The 19,312-nt window shown below is 39.1% G+C and overlaps 1 protein-coding gene across 2 annotated transcripts; it reads left to right on the top strand.

Moving 5' to 3' along the window:
- Window positions 1-637: 637 nt before the first annotated feature.
- Window positions 638-18,884, top strand: pigq (phosphatidylinositol glycan anchor biosynthesis, class Q). 2 transcript variants are annotated; one of them, XM_044181630.1, is made up of 14 exons: window positions 638-727; window positions 3,048-3,245; window positions 3,439-3,625; window positions 4,181-4,377; window positions 5,429-5,625; window positions 6,957-7,088; window positions 8,148-8,268; window positions 9,145-9,271; window positions 9,455-9,608; window positions 13,602-13,713; window positions 13,804-13,884; window positions 14,849-14,963; window positions 15,418-15,479; window positions 16,556-18,884. In XM_044181630.1, exons 2-14 carry the CDS (start codon window positions 3,093-3,095, stop codon window positions 16,706-16,708), a joined length of 1,791 nt encoding a protein of 596 aa, XP_044037565.1. In that variant the 5' UTR covers window positions 638-727; window positions 3,048-3,092; the 3' UTR covers window positions 16,709-18,884. The 2 variants fall into 2 exon arrangements, with proteins under 2 accessions (XP_044037565.1, XP_044037564.1); XM_044181629.1 differs by lacking the exon at window positions 638-727 and adding an exon at window positions 1,891-2,024.
- Window positions 18,885-19,312: the final 428 nt, after the last annotated feature.

The following is a 19,312-nucleotide window of genomic DNA, read 5'->3' as shown; positions in this document are numbered from 1 at the left end:
GTTAATAAACAACATACAGACTTTGCATCTGTATAAAACATGCAGGAAATAATCTAAGCAGTATTAACCCATAAAATAATAAATAAATAAAAGAAAATAAACGAATAAATAACATAAACAAATAAAAGAAAATAATAATGAACACAATTTATATAAAGCAGGAGTAACTTATTAAATAAAACATAAATACAAGAAAAGAAATAACGTAAACAAATTGAATCATATAATAATTTATAAGAACAAAATGTATAGAAAGCAGTAACCCATTCAATACAAAAATAAAAAAATATAAATAAATAAACAAATTAAGTATAAAATATAAATAAGAACAAAATTAAAAAGGGGGCGTGGGTGCTTTCTGTTCACATAATCTGAAGGCATTTAAAGTGCTTTAAAAGTAATGAGTGTGATTTTTAAACTCACTGGCAACTTTTCATGAGGAAGGAAAGACAATTAAAATGTTTGTTTTAACACACAAAAGGTGCAAGAGCTCTTTTTTTTTATCTCCCAGCACTATCTGCCATTGTGGCAAAACATTTTAACCTTAAAGCGTTTGATGCTGATAATCTCTCAGGTTTATTTTGTTATTTTTAGTCTGTTGGAGGTTTTCATCCCGCTCTTTTCTTGCTGTGTCACTGCAGGAGGAGATAAATCTCCAACCTACAGTTGGGCCAACTCCTCATCCACCAACAACTCTGACAGCAGCACACACACCGGGCATTTACTGGTGAGTAACAAGCAGATTATTATCATTATTATTATTATTGTTATTTTTATATCATTCCTTTGTATTTTATTTTCTTGTCCTATTGTATTATAATTATTCATATTTTTGACAGTTCTCACTGTTGCACCAATAACTGTTCAAACATGATGTAATAGGGGTTATGAACCCAGACCGGGCATAGTCATGAAATTAATTAATAAATAAACAATAAAGTAGTAAAATTACTAGTCATTCAGTTTTATGTTTTTGACTTTAATTTTTCATTAGAAAAACAGAAAATAAGAAACTTTATCATTCTTAGACATGTGCATATCAGGCAAACAGCAGGTCTGCTTTTACAGTGGCGTCCAAACATAAGTAGACATATTTCCGTTTATGTTAATTACCTAGAAAAAGGTTTAATAAAAAAATTATATATATACACACTATACAAAAAAAGATCAAATAACTATAGTGACCCGAGGTAAACAAATGCATCAATGAAGGCCAGAGAGTTTGGTCCACAAACAGTAAAATAAGCTTCACAAAGGTTTATTTCAGAGTTTTACTTTTTTATATATATATATTTCTACTTCATTAGTAAACCTGTTTCCAGATTCCTGTTAACTTGTGAGACTATTTTAAATGTTTTGTTCACCTCCATATATATATATATATATATATACTATATATATATATGACGGGTTTTGGTCGTTTTATTTTGAAAGATTTTACCGGACGTGTTCGTTTGGGTTGTTGCCATAGTTTCTGTTTTGATACTGGTGACGTTGCCAGTTGAACTGAGTGTATTTAGAATCGCGAGTGTTCACTATCAGTGGTTGAGGAACTCAAGACAACGTTTACATTAATGGCTAACACACAGTGTTATTATCACTATCATTGTTTTTTACTCATTATTAGTGTGACACACTGATAATAAATACATTTTTCTGTGTAGAGATCAGTAACCTGTCAAATATGGTTATATCTGCGTCAAGTCAGACATGATGGCATACTAATAAAACTTCCGGTAAATACTTTAAAATCGACCAAAAAAATCTATTATATTCAAATAAACACATTAAAAATGGTTGAGAATTTTCAGAATTGCTGTTGTCCATCTTAAATCGTAAAATAAAAATTAAAAACTCGACCGGACGGACATCGTGATAAAAGGAACACACATGAACGTGTGTTTCTCACCGGAGCATTTTATGCAGTGGACTGTCAACAAATAACATGGCGCCGCTCTCTACTTAACTGAACCGTACTCGATGTTATAAATGGAAGGTGAAATCTCGTGTTGGAGTTAAGAAAGGTAAATATTGTATTTTCTACACACATATAACCTGTTCATACAGTTTTACCTCTCCGCTGTATGACGTAGCTTCATTCAAATAATTAAGTTTGATTTTGAACGCTTTTACTTAAAGGACTTTGGGGAACTTGGAGCAGGAATTTGTAAGCTTGAGGACAGAATCTTTTTTTATATAACTGTTTAGTAAATTTGTCTTATTCTATCGGTAATTCCCCACATTTGTTTTTCGCTAGCTAACGTTAACACTACAGCTAACCTACATTCCTGCGCTAGCTTGCTTGCTATTTGACATGACATCGATGGCAATCCTGCCCGGGGCTTTATATGTTGCCACAACAACACGCTCCAAACTCAATATTTGAAGGGCATAAAAAAGTAGGCCAACCTAGTCTAGTCCAGATACGTTCCGTTTTTTTTCACCAAACTCCCTACAGAAATCAGGGAATTTAATATTTTGTCTGCCGTCGCGCTAATCTGAAAAACACTCTTAGAACAGGAATATCTTTCATGAATAATAAGGATCCACATTTCGATTCGGCATACATCAGGTATTATCTATTTTATTACAATTCATTTTTATATATACTTGAAGTTTTAGTGGGTTTCGCATCTGGAAGCATGTTACAGTAGCACAAATGCAACATAACATAATAGTTTTCTAAGGTTACCCAGACATGTATAGACATTTCCAGTTATTCCACATTTAAACAGTCAAGTTACTTGTTTGGCATCTCGTTTCATCTGAATAATCCAAATTTCTATCAAAAATATCTCCTTTAACTCTATAAAGATAGGGAATTTTTACATTTTTTACATTTAGTACATTTACTGAACAAAATCAAGCCATTGCTCTTTTCCCGGAGGATCAGCTTTACACCAATTTCACTGGTGATATCACTGGTTTTGATCTTTTCATGGCTTTTGTGGACAATAGGAGAAATATAGAATAGCACCAGCTGGCCCCCCATTCTGTCCAGCAGAGGTAGAAGTCACCTAACCTGGTTGTTTTTTCCTCTTTCTCAGGTCATCGGAGCTGCTGGAGGCTGAACACTGAACTGCAGTGAAGTCATGGTGCTGAAGATCTTCTTCCCGCAGTGCTGTAACCGGGCGGACAGCGGACTGCTGGTTGGCCGCTGGATCTCCGGCCACGACTCTGCCGTGGTGTTGGCCGTCATCCACTATCCGTTCATCCCCGGACATGTCAAAAAGTACATCCAGCAGGTCAGTGCACCTCTGTAGATAAATACCTGGTGATATTGGAAAAACACAGAAGGTCGTTTAACATCAAATTAAATATTAAATCTGCTGCACGATGAAACCTGATTTTTGAACCCTTTTTCCAAGTCGCTCCTCTTTTTCCTAATCCAAACAAAGCTGCAAGCTAGAGATGCCTTCCTCCATCTTTTTCACCCAGATCCAGGCCCAGGGTGGGGTGGAGCTGTCGGTGCTGGGCTCATGGAGTTTACCCAAAGACGGTCAGGAGGGTATGGAGAGCTTTCTCAGAGACCTCAGCACCATCTTCCCCCAGAAACGCTGGCTGCAGATCAACCGCGAGGTGGGCAAGACCGGCTTCACCTGTCAGGTCCTCAACCAGGATCAAAGTAAGACCCTGAGACTGATATTCACTGGGTTTATCAGAATCAGAAATACTTTATTGTTCCCCGAGGGGGAAATTTTTTGTTACAGCAGCTCGCCTTTACGTCAGTGCACACTGGAATAGAAGTACTAAGCAAAAAATATAATACACTATAATACAGGTCAGAAAATAAATTAAGTACCAAGTGGGTTTACCGGTTGATGAATAAGTTTATACAGTAGTACTGGAGTGAGTTTAGGACAGACAGAAAGATCAGATATTAAATTCTCATCACTAGTTTCAGTTTATGTCTCACTGCAGAGGCTTTTTCAACTTGGGAAGAATCAATTTAATTGAGCACTTTAATAATCTGTGCGTTTTTTAGGGTGGATTTTGAAATATTAACCAATGGTACAAAAGCACAGTTCCCATCCATTTCCTTTATTTCATTTCATTGGAATTACTCAGTTTATTATCTGTGGCGAATACTTGATAAACCTCAGGAAGGACTTTCTGTTCCCAGTTTTTAATAAAGAAAGCTGTCAGGAGCCGATAATGAATTTATGTTTGTCGGGGCCAGATGGAAGAGCAGTTCAGCAGGAGACGAAGAAGAATGAGGAGGGTGATGAAGAAGAGCAGCAGCAGCAGCAGCAGGAGGAGGAAGAGAAGGTGATCTTCGTCCACTACGAGCAGAGGAAGGTGATGTTGTCGCAGCTTCACCCCATCGAGAACGAAGTTCCCGACCCCCAAACTGATCCACCATCCGAGCTCAGACAGGTACGAGACAGGGAAAAAAAAAGTGCTGGTTCTCGTTTTTAATTCCTGGTTGCTGGTTTTTATCATGTAAGTAACAAACATTAAGCAGTTGCTCGTTCCCTGGAGGGATCAGCTTAACAAATTCTTGTTGCAGTTTTTTGTCAGGTATCTGCCACCTGTACAGCCTCATCAGCACAGTTCTTTGTTATGGCATAGCCCATAATGTCCTTTATTGTTGCATTTAAATTGTCCCAGAAAGGCTTTAGGTTAGTGCAAATCCAGAAACCATGAGTCTGGTTTACCTTCTGGTCACCACAGAGCCTCCAACAGGGTCATTGAGTGGTTAGCTGTCTGCTTTTGATCTGGGGCGTTTGATTCTTCCAGCCAAACACTGTCTATACTCATGAGTTAGCTACCGTGAGTCCCTTGGCAGGATACAAACACCGCAACACAGCTTCCAGGTAACGTCTTTTATTACTCTGATTGCTCTCACACACACAATTCACAAAGTACTTAAGGTTACTCGAGCGACCGCGCCTCTGGTTTGCCCGGCTAGTGGCATTGCTCAAGGGGATTCTTCTTCTTCTGTTGACGATCCGTGCATACGACCACCACAATCTGTAGCCTCTCCAGCAGTCTGGCTTGGTCCGTGTGTGTGTGGCAACCTCAGGGCCAGCACGCTACTGCTTATAAAGGGGAGAGCATAATTAGTCAATAAGATACAGCTGAGGCAATTAGCTCACCTTAGACACTCCCCCACCTCTCCCTCTCTGCAGCTGACTGCTAACCATGCCCACCTCCACACTGTATTTGTGATAAACACATTTTATAACATTCTTCATCTAAAATGTCAATATTTTGCTCTGATTCCCAGTTGAATTTATTGTATGGCGCTGAGGCTTGGTGAAAGGTTGAGATGAGTTCTACCCTGGTTATATGGATCCACAATCATTTTAGTTATTGTGTTAGCATTTTGTTACAAAGAAAATACACGTATCAAATAAACTTTATACCAGTTCAGTTTGTGTAGTCATGTGTACCCCTAACAAGCTCCACCTCTCTTCTGGTCCAGATGTTCCAGACGGTGGCCCACAGCCAGCCTCTGTTCTTCCTGGACAAGTACGACGACGGGCCGCTGAAGTTGACACACTGGCAGTCTGAAGGTCGAGAGGCCAGCATCATCGTGGAGCTGCTAAAGCAGGCCTCCGTCCCGCTCTGCCTGCTCATCAGCTGGCTGCTCTCCATATGGACCTGGATCTGTAACATCTGGTGAGGAGGGAGGAAACTTAATGGATAAGGCTGCAAATATTCAATATTTCTCTTATTGTCAACAAAAAACAACTATGTGTTAGTCCGTCTGTCAGTATTTTCTGACTTCCCTAACCTCTCACCTCCAAGCTCATTGCTTCCTACCTCACAAATATATAGTTTCTTCTTCTTCTTTTTTTAAATGGCTCAGTAATTTCGTAAAACAGCTGTTCGCTGTAGTTTTTATCAAACCAACAGGAGGAAACAGTGCATCTGTTGGGGACTATTTCCAGCGGCGGATGAATCCACATGTGGTGCTGTAGTGAGGGTTTGGGGCAGCAGGACGGTGTGTGTGGGACTGAGTCAGAATAAACTACAGTGTGTGTGTTCATGGTGATGAAGGAACATGTCACCCAGTGCAGCAGAGAGGCTCGCTGATGTGTTTTAATAGTTTCTGGACAACAATGGAGCTCTGCGGCTCAGAGGAAGAAGATCCATCAGGCTGTGATACGCACACAACACTTGTTAGGATACAAAATATAGAATATTATTAGACTTATCCTTTAACATGGCAATACAGACCTTTTTGTAGGGGACATCTGGACTGGAAATTGTTTATGATGGCCAAAAGCAACATTTTGAGGTTTCTTATTCCATATATTTAATGCAGGTGTCCAGTATTATAAGTTCAAAGTTTTACTTCAGGGATTCCTAAAGATTTTGGTGCTGTTTTTTTGTTTTGTAGAATTTTACTCTTGTCAGGTTGGACAACTGGATTAAAACTCCAGGTGCTGAGACAAAGATTGAGAAGAGTCATTGTGCAGATCAACAGTAAGAGCATCTCGAGACTTGATACTGAGTCAAACCTGAGGTCTAAATCCGTGATTACGACCACAGGACACTAAAACGCTCCACCAAAGTGATGTATTGATCTAATTGTTGTGTGGAGGCAGCAAATAACATGCACACAGACACCGACTTACACAAGTATCGAGCAGTAAACACTGATATTAATGTTTTTGGATTGAGGGTACAGCCAGTAATTTGTGTTGCTTTCAGTATCTATGAATTTGATCATTTTCAAGAAGATATATACATGAATAATGAAAAAACAGTGTTTCTTCTAGAAACTGCTACGAATAATGATGATAAAATGTTCTGTCATAGTAAACCTAGATGTTGTATTGATCAGTTTTACTTATATATAAAACCAAGTTGTATTGTATTATGTAAGTGGTAGATGAGAATGACCCATATATGATTTGTGTTTTTACTCAAATCCAGACACTGTAACACGTCCACATTCACTTTAAACGGCATCATTATTTTCGTTTATTATATTTTATCTGTAGGATCTTCAGTCTTTACCCGCTGCGCTTCCTGTCCAGTAAGCTGTCCACCTGTGTCCAGCTCAGCTACAGAACCGAACACATGAGGACGCTCAGCTCAACGAAACCAGCCGCCGGACACACGCAGTTCATGAGGTGATTGTTTGTAAAAGCGACCTAGAAACTCTCTGATGTCCTGGTGAACAACTCAGTCAGTCACCTCAGCACACCTGCCTGTCAAAGCAGGGCTGATCCATCCCCCGTTTCCCAGCTTATCATGATAGGTGACAGTTTACACAAACTTTGGCCTGATGGTTGTACTAAAGTAAAGCCAAAAACAGTGGAAAAGGCTTCCCAAAGAGTCAGTGATAACTGCAACCCATCAATTAGATTTTTATATATGTCGAAGTGGAAGTTTTGTCCTGATGGTGGAGTTAGAAGAAAGGTTGGGAAGTAACCAAAATCATTAGCAATCATCCTCTGAAGAACATGACTGTCCACAGAAAATCCCAATAAAGACAATATAGCCAGTAGTAACGGGCAAAAATAATGGACAGACAAACAGACTACATGGCAATAGTGGGGCAAAAAGAGCTCATTCAGGATACTTAATGACATTGTTGTGACATTAATCAGCTGAGCATCTGTTTAAAAGAGACTCAATGTCATTAATTATTCTGAATGAGCTGTTTTTGTATGAAAATTTTAAATTGTCATGAATGTATCAGTATTAGAGCAGCTTCATTTCCAGTTAGTTGGCAGATAGATTTTAAAGTGCTGCTGCTAGGTTATAAATCACTTAAATACCGTGGGCCGATATACATTTCTGATCTGCTTGAGGAATATAAACCCAGTAGGTCTCTTACATCATTAGGAAGCAGTCAGCTGGTTGAAGCTCGCGTCAGAACTCAACGCGGTGAAGCTGCTTTTAGCTACGATGCTCCACACATGGAGCCCACTTCCTGATGATCTTAAATGATCCACAGCGTTATTCACTTTCAAATCTAAATCAAAAACTCTGCTGTAAATATTGAATTTGGGACAACTTATTACTGCACTGTAACCACACTAACTGTATATCTGATCTACAATTTTTTGTCTATTTATATTTTATTTCATCTTTATATTGATTATTCTATTTTAATTGCATTACCGGCAGAGAGATGAGTGCTGGAAGTGACACTCTTCTCCTGTTACCTTCATGTCTGTCTGTAGGAAAGCAAACATCTTGGTGTCGTTCCTGGTGGATGTGGCTCTCGGCATGTTGCTCATCTCGTGGCTCTACAGAGACAACCACATCACCATGTTAGCCAACACACTGGTGCCTGCAGCTGATGTAAGTGTGTTAGTTACATAAGACGGTGTAGTCCCTCATTCGTCCAGGAGTGTTCTATCGTAGAAAAGGTTTCAGTCGTAGTCTGAAACAGTGGTCTGAAACAGTAGTCTGAAAACAGTGTCCAGATGACTACGACTGAAACCTTTTCTGTTAGTTACAGCCGCTGAGATCAGACTACACAATATTTTAGTCTTTCTTGGTGATCGCTGTGTCAGATTGGGTGATCATAGAGTCATAACTTCTTGTTATCACGGTTGTCGACTGTCTTCCACCATGACATGCTTCACGGGTATAAAATGAACAACTGTCGCACTCGACACTCATTTTTCTTTTGTTTATCAGGTTGGGCCATTGTCAGGCTGATATTGTGTGGTCTGAAATAGGCAATGTGTGTCTCACATAATTACACTGTTACAGGGACGTACTGGTAGCCTAATGGTTAACCAGGTCCCCAGTTCAGTTCCAGTTGAGGACCTTTGTTGCATGTCATGGCCCTCTCTCTTTCCCTCTTACTTTTCCTGTCAGTCGCTACACTGTCGACTATGAAATAAAGGAAATATGCCTAAAAATTATCTTTTAAAAAAAAAAAATACTGTTATGGCACATCCTGTTCTCTTTTTCAAACCATTTACAAACAGAACAAATAACAGGATATCAAGTCATTCTCTCAGGACAACGGCCTCAAAATATAATATTAGTGAAACAGAACTATAATTTATTATCTCAAGACAATTAATTATTATTTATTATTATTATTTAATTGCCACTTTTGGCTTTCATTCAGAAGATGCCACACAAACTATATCCGCAGATGAAATGAAATGGTGTCGTCAGATTTCTTTGTCCTACCGTTAAACTCCTGTGATTCTTCCTCAGCATGTGGCTAAAGAGCTGGAGGAGCTGCTGCAGTGGCTGATGGGAGCTCCTGCGGGGCTGAAGATGAACCGGGCCCTGGATCAGGTTCTGGGCCGCTTCTTCCTCTACCACATTCACCTCTGGATCAGTGAGTCACAGCACAAAACACACTCAGGGCTTTATATTGTACTGATGTTCTCTATGTATCTTTACCATTTTCATGCTAAAATTTTTCAGAAAACATGACTAAAAGCTCTACTTGCATCCCCTAGAGGCTTCAAAGGTCACTACACTGGTCACTTTCACCATGATGTATCCCCTTTCCATCCAGGCTACATCCACCTGATGTCTCCCTTTATCGAGGGGATCCTATGGTACGGAGGCCTGTCGGCCTGCCTGGGCCTGAGCTTTGCCCTCTCGCTGCTCTCTGACATGGTCGCCCTGCTCACCTTCCACATCTACTGCTTCTACGTCTACGGAGCCAGGTGACACCTCAGCACAGGTTCAACTACTAGTTTATGTTCAGTTTTTTTCACTGCAACGAAACAAAGAACCAGGGGCTACGTTGAGAAAAAAAAAAAAAGAGGAGCATGTTAGACTTAAAATTAAAATTATGACTAACAGGGTTAAGAAGTATTGTCCTTGTAGATTTAGCCTCTCGGAAGACTGAATCACAAACTGTTGTAAGAGTGGCTGCTGCTAACTCATAATTGGGTCAAAGATTTGAGAGGTTTAATTACTCAGAGCTTTGTGTGTTTCACTTCCAAGTCCGTACAGAGTTTTTTTTTTTTTTTTTTCAAGTGGGGCTAGTTTATATCTACCTGACGAGCTAACGGAAGCAGCCTAGTGGTGTAAGTTTACTCTGCTTGGGAAAATGCAGCTTTCACAAAAGTGATTTGCAAGCGCTGCTTACACACAGATCGCAAATGGTGGCAGCATCCCGTTTCACAAATGACTGCCACTCACAAAATGATGATAAAGTTCTGCAGGGCTCTTGCATGCATGGGTCATACAAGAGCATGCAGCTTACATGTTGCAAATTTGGTGAAGCAGGCCCCTGATGAACTGGGAAGATCCCAGTTGTGCGTAGGTCACATTACAGACTACATCACACCGTCCATGCCCCTCTCTTGTCTTAAGTGTGTTTTATAAGAATTGCAGTTAGTTTGACAGTCATTATTGTACATTTTGATGAAATCCTTCACCATCTGTATGACCTGGTCTTAGTGGGGAACTGTTTGATCACTCTGTGTAAACGCTGCTCTTGTGCTCCTTCTGTTGCTAATTTTAAAATCAGCACATTGACATGTGATGAACTTGTGTTTGTGTTCAGTCTGAGTCCACACACATTATCTGATTTGATGATTCCATACTACATACTAATTGTGAACAATGTACAATCTTCAGTACACTGGTTTTGCGGTTAGTATTCCACAAATAATTTCATACTATCAGGAAATGATAAAATACTGCATGTGCGCCATCAGATGTCAATCAAACTGCAAATTAAACTTAAAGAGAGGGCAAAATGTTTTTCCAAAGATTTATTTTTTGGTTTTTTTTAAGATCTTTCTGCAGCCGTCTCACCACCATCACTCACCACAATTTACTGTAATGTTTTGCAGCTGTGGGTAGCACTTCCATTTCTTTTGTGCATCAATAGTGTTCATCAACAGCACACTCAAAAATCAAGTGTTTCAGTATGCATACTGACTTTCTTTCTTACTGTGAACACACTACATGCTCAAAAATGCTCAGAATTAGTATGTAGTATTGAATTGGGACACACTGTAGATTTGTGAGATGTTCCTTTCTATTCCCTGCAGGGGGCGTGCTTTTCCTTTTTCTTCCTTTGTTGCTCTAGTGAAAACATTTTAATTACAGTTCCTTATGGATCCGCACATTACAGTCTTGGTTTAACCTGTGTGAATGTGGGGGCTTGAGTGGAGGTGGGAGCACAAAATGACCATTACAGTGCCTCCATCTGCACCAGGAGAGTAACTGTCCAAAATGGAAAATGATCATCCTCTTGGGTTTCATTGCAAGCTGCCCTAAGATTTTTATAGTTTTCCTGTGTACACATGGACGTTTCTTCCCCGCCGTGGGGCTGGACTAAAGCATTTTCTGGGGATGTTGACTATCCATACCGAATGTCATGGCATTTGATGAGTAGTTGTTGCTCTGGAAAGTGATGGAAGGACGCACCGAGCAACATTAATGCCATCTTTGAGGAAATAATCATTACAACACTTCATTGCAACAGACCTATGGAATAAACAGCAGAAAAAGCCTACTTTTGCAGCAGCACACCCACTAGATTCAAATGCGTGTGAAAGAGAAAGAAAAACAGTCGTTATTATCTCTTTAGTTATAACTGGTACAACGACACATAAATCACCTGAATCCGACTTGCAGAACAGGATGTTTTGTTTTACGTCACTGTTGCATAACTGGGTCAGATGGTTGTATGAAATAATTTAGTGCTTCAAGTTGTTTCCTTCAGTCTGCCTCAGTTGGTACACACTCTGCCCTTCTCATCACTTCTAGACACTTTGCTCAAGATGTTTGCTGTTCCTGTGCTTTTCAGGACAATCATTGACGATAAGAGATAGTAAAGATTATGAAGATTTATTTGCCTGGACTCACTCAGGCAGGACGATCCAAACTGTAGGAGCCGTGATGGCGAAGAATTGAAACTCCTGTAATTGTGAAAGATCTGGTAGAATAAAAGAGTGACATTTAAACATGTCCTGGTGCATACTGAACCTAACGATATTGCTGCATCCTTAGGGAGTCAGATTTATGTTTGGATTTCCACCTTTTCAAAAAAAAGCTGTTTAGATGTTTATTTTTCGCCATGCTAGCAGCATGGCTCTAGTGATGGCAATGTCAGTCGGTCCACCACTGGCCCAGACTAAAATATGTAAATGACTATTAGATGGATTGCCATGAAATTGTATACAGACATTCATGAATCCCTCTGATTTCGGTGATCATCTGACTTTTCTTCTAGAGCCACCGTGAGGTTGACATTTGTGGTTTTAAGTGAAATGTCTTAGCTATTGGATGGCTCACCCATCATAACATTAGCATTTAGCTCAACGCACTGATGTGCCTAAATACAGCCACACAGAGCTGCTAGCATGGCTGTAGTCTTGTTTTTAATCTAAAGTGTGGAACATCTACTGTGTAGTCTGGTAGAGCAGCTCAAAAGCTGGCTTTTGCTCCATCAAAGAATATGAAATGTAAAAATGTCCTGGTGCATCATTAGACTCAGAAAGTTTAAACTGTGTCACTGAGTCCTCATGTTGTAGTGAAAAAGAAAAGTATTGTTTTGTTCTTTCACTTGATAACATGTCGGGGCGTGTAAAGCCATGCCGTGACATGCCACCACTGGTAAGTCCTGTTTGGGGGTTAAAGGATAAGTCTGGTGATATTCTAATCCTTAATATTTTAAAATCACGGCTGTTAAATTGGCTCTCAGGTAAACTCACCTGCTTTGATTTCCATTGAGATTTATTTTAAACGAGCAGGACTAGTGGCTGTAGAGCTCGGAGTCTGGTGCGTGGTGTGATGGATGGCTGAACACTGTGATAATAGTCTTGGATGTTGGAGGAGAGAGGGTTGACTAAATTATGCATTTGCTCTAAAGATAGCTTGGCTCCCTCGCCCGTGGTGCATAATGAAATATTACCCACTTTCCTTGTTACATATTTATGCTCCAACAGCTCTTGGAATATAGTGGTATGTTTTTTTTAATTCAGTTTGAGAACCTTTTGTCAGAGTAACTTATTAAATCTGTATGTGTGGACCTAAAAATATCTCCTGTCTCTCAATTCAGTTTCTTGGAGAGGATGAATAAAACGTATACTTGTTCTTCAGAACTAGCTTTACAAAGCTTCTCTGTCTGTCTTTAGAGAGGATAATGTAGGACGTTACGCCTGGAATGAGAACATAAATAATAACTGCCTTGTGACCACATTTTAAATATTTATTATTTATCCCCAGTTATTTCTCCCCAGTTGGGTAATAACCCCCCTCTCAATCTTATTTATCAAAATGAAATGAAATGTGGATTGAGTACATTACAATCCAAAGACAAGACTGTACATGAAACACAGTTGTATAACTTATCCCATTCCCTCCACGTCTATGTCCATAGTTCTTAGAAATATACATTTTTAATGGAGATTTGTCCTTTGGCTAAACCTTCTGTTGTAATCCAACACGGAGCAAACTGTCCACTGAAATCCACACTACTGAAATACCATTGCTGATCAATATTAACTGTCTGAACAGCCTCCTGGATCAATTCTCTCAGTACATAACTCTCACATAGTACACCCCAACCCATTTCTGTTATTATTCTATTCTCTCCCCCATTTCTTCTGTCTGTACACCTGCTGTTTAGCTCGGTAACAGTTATTTAGCTGGAATTGTTTTTTGCATGTAATCAGTTGCGTCTGTGTCTCCGTCAGGCTGTACTGTCTGAAGATCTACGGCCTCTCGTCCCTCTGGAGGCTCTTCAGAGGCAAGAAATGGAACGTCCTGCGGCAGAGGGTGGACTCCTGCTCCTATGACCTGGACCAGGTAACACACACACACACACACACACACATCATAGTCGTCATCATCACAGAGTTACAGATGTTTACTGTGAGTGTGTTTGTGGTGCTTCAGCTCTTCATTGGAACGCTGCTGTTCACCGTCCTGCTGTTCCTGCTGCCCACCACAGCGCTCTACTACCTGGTCTTCACTCTGGTAAGACGACTCACAAGTGAAGGCATTTTAATGAGCGCAGCAGCTCAGTTTGAGTTCATGTCAGTTACCGTGTCCATAGAAAGTTGTCCAACTACTTCTGCAGCATAATTCTCTTCTGTGCTCGCCAGGATCCAGACCTCTGAATCACGCCCACATCTACAGCCATAGACCGGATTCTAGAAATACTGAAGTCATGAATCAAAGTACCCCTTCATAACCCCACCCCCCGCATAGACACCAAAAGAGAGTCTCAAAAATGTTTTAATTATTTGGATTTTTCATATTTTATCTATTGAGTTGGTTGTTTTAATTATATTTTTTTTTTTTTTTACGTTTTGTTTAAATGAAGAAGTTCTTCCAAGGAAAATTTCAACCATTTTGTCTTAATTTTCCTTTTAATCAGCACCAGATGTTCTTCTCATTAAACTTCCTTGGAAATGATCAGGAAATTACAGACCCATTAATGTTGTTTCAAAGCCGTCTTCACACTGACCAGGAATGAAGCTGTGGTGGCGAAATACTGAATCATTTATTTATTTATTTAGTGGCCTAAAATAAGTCATTTGAATACACTGAGTCTTAAAATACAGGAATCAGCCAAAAAATACTTCAGTGAAGAAGCCAGTTACAAACTAACAAACACCCTTAAAATCTGCACGCGGTGTTTTTGATAGTTATAAATCGATTCTGGAAGGAGTATCCCTTTAAATTAATTATGAAATGTGTGCTTCAATTTGTTCACTTAATGCAAACTAAGAACATGTTCAAACAATAGATTATCGGATTGGAAACCGCCTTGTTTTTATCCACAACATGTGGATGCGTGGTTCATTGTAACAACGTGCGTGGTTCATTTCCAACTTGTAACAACATTTCAAGATGAGTTTAATATGCAACTCCAGCCCTAATTATTTCCAGTGCGATGGGTTTGTTTTTAACCCTTGTGTGTCCCTGTGTTGTGCAGTTGCGGCTGGTGGTGGTGCTGTTCCAGGGCGTCCTCCACCTCAGTGTGGACTTCATTAACTCTTTCCCTCTGTTCGCCATGGGCCTCCGCATCTGTCGGTCCTACAGACTGGCAGGTACATCACCTTTACCATCGCTCCACTTTATTTGTGAAATACTGTTCAAAACAGAGTTGGATGAAAGATGACAGTTAAGTGCTATAGGTTAATTAAAGTTTAATAAGTTCTTTAAAATCAGGATAAAATAGAAATAATGTATTCTATTAAAATATAAAACTGCATGCTAACACCACAGGTTGTCCCTGTAGACCAGATGATCTGGTTAGATTTTAGACTTTTCTGCTTCAACTTTGCTTATTTAGGGGGAACATTTAATGTGTGCAAACCTAATGAGTTATATTATATTAAAGCAATGTGGAAGAAATATTGGATAGACAGATGGATGACAACATGATGCAGGGTATCTGCAGGTCATTTAAGTGTCTTGAAACAAAAGGACTAATTTTATGGATGAATGGATTGATGATTAGTCTTATCCTCTTACTGATGCATGTGCCATGTACTATTACAGAGGGTGTAAAGTTCAGGGTGCTGTGTGAGGAGCCTGGGACGGCCCTTCACCTGCTGATGGAGGTGAGACTTCACATTTTGTTTCTGTTTTAAGATCTTAAATATAGAATTTGAAGTTTGTCCAGTGAAATTGGTCTAGTTTCCTCCAGCTGAAGGGCAATTTCCAAAATCAAGTCCTTCCACTCACCCCATAATCTGAAGAGAATTACTCCCACTTTTATTCCCCGTCACCTTGATCAATGCCAATTTATAGGAGGATACAGTAGTGTTCTGTGTCCCGTCAAGTCCATACACTCTCTGGGGGGCAGCGCAAAAATGAAAAAGAGGCACGTCAGTGTGTGTGATTTATGCATTTTAATCAAATCAAAAAGGAATTATACAGAGGACACTCTAGTCTCAAAATGTCAGCATTGTACAGTATAGCTGTTGTTGTTTTTCTAAAAGAGCTACAGATTAAATTCCCCATAATTTATTCACAAACAACGTTTAAAGTCCCCCTCTACTCAGATGTGTTTTGCATATCGTTACTACACTTGGATGTTTGAGCTTCGCTGTGCAGAATGATGTATGTACAGAGTTTTTTCACATTCATCTGCACCTCAAATTTCAGTTTAACACCTGGACATACAAGATGATTTTGGAACCAATCAGGGTCCCGTATGCAACTTACACAAGTGTAATATGGAAACTTGAAGCCTCCAGGTCACAAACATTGAGAATGGACTTTTCAGTGAAGTAGGAGACATCTTGTGTCCAGTAGTTAAACTTTTTTTGTGGAAAAACCATATCACACACAAATTATTAGTCAAAGCACAGTATTTTTATATGTCTTAAAATATGTATGGAGGGGAATTAAAGGGTTCTGGTCAGTTAATGCTTTTATTCTGAAGGATTTGGGCCTTCAAGTCTTATTGTTGTTACTGCTGGTGGGACACAAACAACATTTTTACTGAGAATGCAAAAGTAGAATTTCTTTTTTTTTCTGCCATCTAAAATATTTTCCTCCATGTTTGTTCTGAGGCTCGGTATAATGGAGTAATGAAGTAAAACCACACATGCAAATTATGTACGCATTTGTTATTTTTGTCTCTTTTTCAGTATTTGTTCATATTATCATGTTCTCGTGTTTTCTTCCCCAGATTAACCCTCTGAAGTGCAGCACAGTGGTTCAGACCTACCGAACCCCGACTTATAGCTGTTACCCCAAAGACTCATGGGCTGCCCTGGTCAAGAAACTGTTTGTTGGGGAGCTGATTTACCCCTGGAGACACAAAACCACCAAGACTGACTGAGAGACATCAGCCAGTAATGTGAGAGAGAGAAAGACAAGGGAGAGATGAGGGGACAGAGGAAAGGGAAGTGACTGAATAAATAATGAGATGGAAACAGACAGATGGAGGAGACATGGGGGAAACGAGGGTGAATTTGGCACAAAGCCCTTTGATTTACGCTGCTTTCATGTTAGATGAATGAAGAACGTCACAGACAGTGTGTTGTTGTTTTTTAACAAGACTGAAGCTGCCAAGTCACTACACTTTTTATCTGATCAGTTGTTTTCTGATCAGCTTGAAGAACAACAAAAAACGAGTCAGTGTTTTAGAGCACAACGAACATGGCAATGTCAGCCACAAACCTAAAAACCAGCAAGTAGTCACGTCCTGCTGCTGTTATAAGAACTGTGATCAAAAAATGACTTCCTTTTATTTTCATCATTTTATTAAGGAAATTAAATTAAATACGACTCCATCGTTACACACAAGCAGCTGAAAGGTGAGGAGAACAGTAATTTACTTACACCCATGGAAACACTAAAGGACCAAAACAATTTTTTTTATGCGTTTGAATTTGAGATTTGAAAATGACCCCACACTTTGACATTATTTTTAAAGGCCTACCGACCTTGTTTGTCCTCTACATGTCAGTGAAATCTTCACTGTTTGTATGACCAGCAAATGTGCACGAGTTAGTTCATGTACTGTAGCTCAAACACTGGACTTTTAAGCTCTCAGCTCAGTGTAATCAGCTATGAAACACTTAACAAATACATGTACGTATTAAGACGGTGTAGTCCCTCATTCGTCCAGGAGTGTTCTATCGTAGAAAAGGTTTCAGTCGTCATTGTATGTACATGTTGCTGTATGTTGTGTTTGGTATGATGCTGCTGTTCCACTGCCTTATGGCTCTGAAAAATAGTACATCACTGATCTTCCAAGATACCACTTCCCACTGTCATATACAGATTCTTATCGCCAGTCCAGCATACCAAAACCCAACAGTGACGTACCACTCAATCAACATATGCCACTATAACCAAAATGGCAGCAACTTTTCATTCTGCTTTACTCAGCACATTCATGCTCCCCACAGAGTAAACCCTTCCTGTTCTGGACACCCCATGAGTTTTCCTGTAACACCACCTTTAGGACAAAATGCCAACTTCCTTATGCAAGATATCTCATAATATAAGAGATATATTGTCATGAAATATGATATTTATGCTCCCCAGAGGATAAAAAAGGAGTCATCAAATCAGCGAACTGACTCAGTATTTAGAGTAAGGTCAGTATTTGACCTTGGAAACAGTAGTTTGGAAAACAATCTTAACTCGAGGTCCACTCCATAGCTTTTTTTTAAAGCCTGGGTTCACTAACAAAGGGACAGATTTCCAGTTTATTAACTGCACTGACCATGTTGATCATTTGAACCTTTTAGATTTTATATTATTAAATTATTAGCAAGAGTCTACTTCAAATGATACTAACTGGACAAACTAATTTTTTTTTTTTAAAACAACATTGTTGGTTTTTTTATCTTTTAAGAGTTTTAGTGAAAATTAAATGATTTGTGTTTTTATTTTATGTTAATTTGTTGCCATATTTCCTCCATACACTGGACCTATTTGACTCTGATGAATGAGTTTGTGTCTTAAGAGTCAGTTACAGAGGGAGATGAACAGTCATGCAAAGCAAATCCTTATAAATCTGATTCTGCTTGGGGTCAGTTTGTCAACATTTGTCTTTTTATTTATGTGCCTATTCATGTCATTTTTAATTAAATGTTGTCCTTAAATTCTTTGCAACAGTCAACCTGAACCGGCTTTCCTTAAAAGAAACAGTCCTACAGATTGGGACTTTGACACAGTCTTTGTGCTAAGCTAGGCTAAAAACATTGTGTCCAACATCTGTACTGGACATGCAAAGATGAAGCTGATATTCACTTTAGGCAGCAAGCAAGATTTCCCCAAATTTCAGACTGTTTCTTTAATGTGAATTATTGCTGTTTTATTTTACCTAAATCTTTACCTTTACACCCTGTTCTTTAGCGTCCTTAGCACCAATTTGTCATTTCTAATAGTTAAACTGGTAAATTTGCATTCTTATTTTTGTTAATCTTTTATTTTATCATCCCCTGTTGATCTGTTCTAAATGTTCCAATGCCATTTAATAAAATTCATACATATTTAATATACTGATGTCTCTGCTTTTCAGATGATCTGATCTTATCTGTTCATAAACTGCTAATAAAAGAATTGGAATAGAAATTGTGACAGTTTTACCTGATTTAATATAATCTGCAATGTCAGAGAGACAAAACCCGGAGGTGCTCCATTAATAATTAATTCAAAACAGAATACATGTTCTTAGATTTAATGGGATTTATTTTAACATCACATAACCAAAACCCCGGGTACTGCCGCAGCATGCACGTATAAGTCCAAAGTGACCTGTAGATCGTAGGAGTAGTACCTTAGTGGTTTTCACACAAATGGAAGAAAGTTGTTCCTGCAAAACTATGATGATGAAAACACTGCATTATAATGTTAAAGGTGGAGGCAGTTTGTACACATTTTCATTTATGACAGTAGCTAAATCTTGGCATAACCACAGCTTCTAAAG

Source organism: Siniperca chuatsi, linkage group LG21 (assembly GCF_020085105.1).
Source record: "Siniperca chuatsi isolate FFG_IHB_CAS linkage group LG21, ASM2008510v1, whole genome shotgun sequence".
In the NCBI taxonomy this organism is placed as follows: Eukaryota; Metazoa; Chordata; class Actinopteri; order Centrarchiformes; family Sinipercidae; genus Siniperca; species Siniperca chuatsi.
The sequence above is the reverse complement of the archived record's forward strand: the minus strand, read 5'-3'. Positions and strand labels throughout refer to the sequence as shown.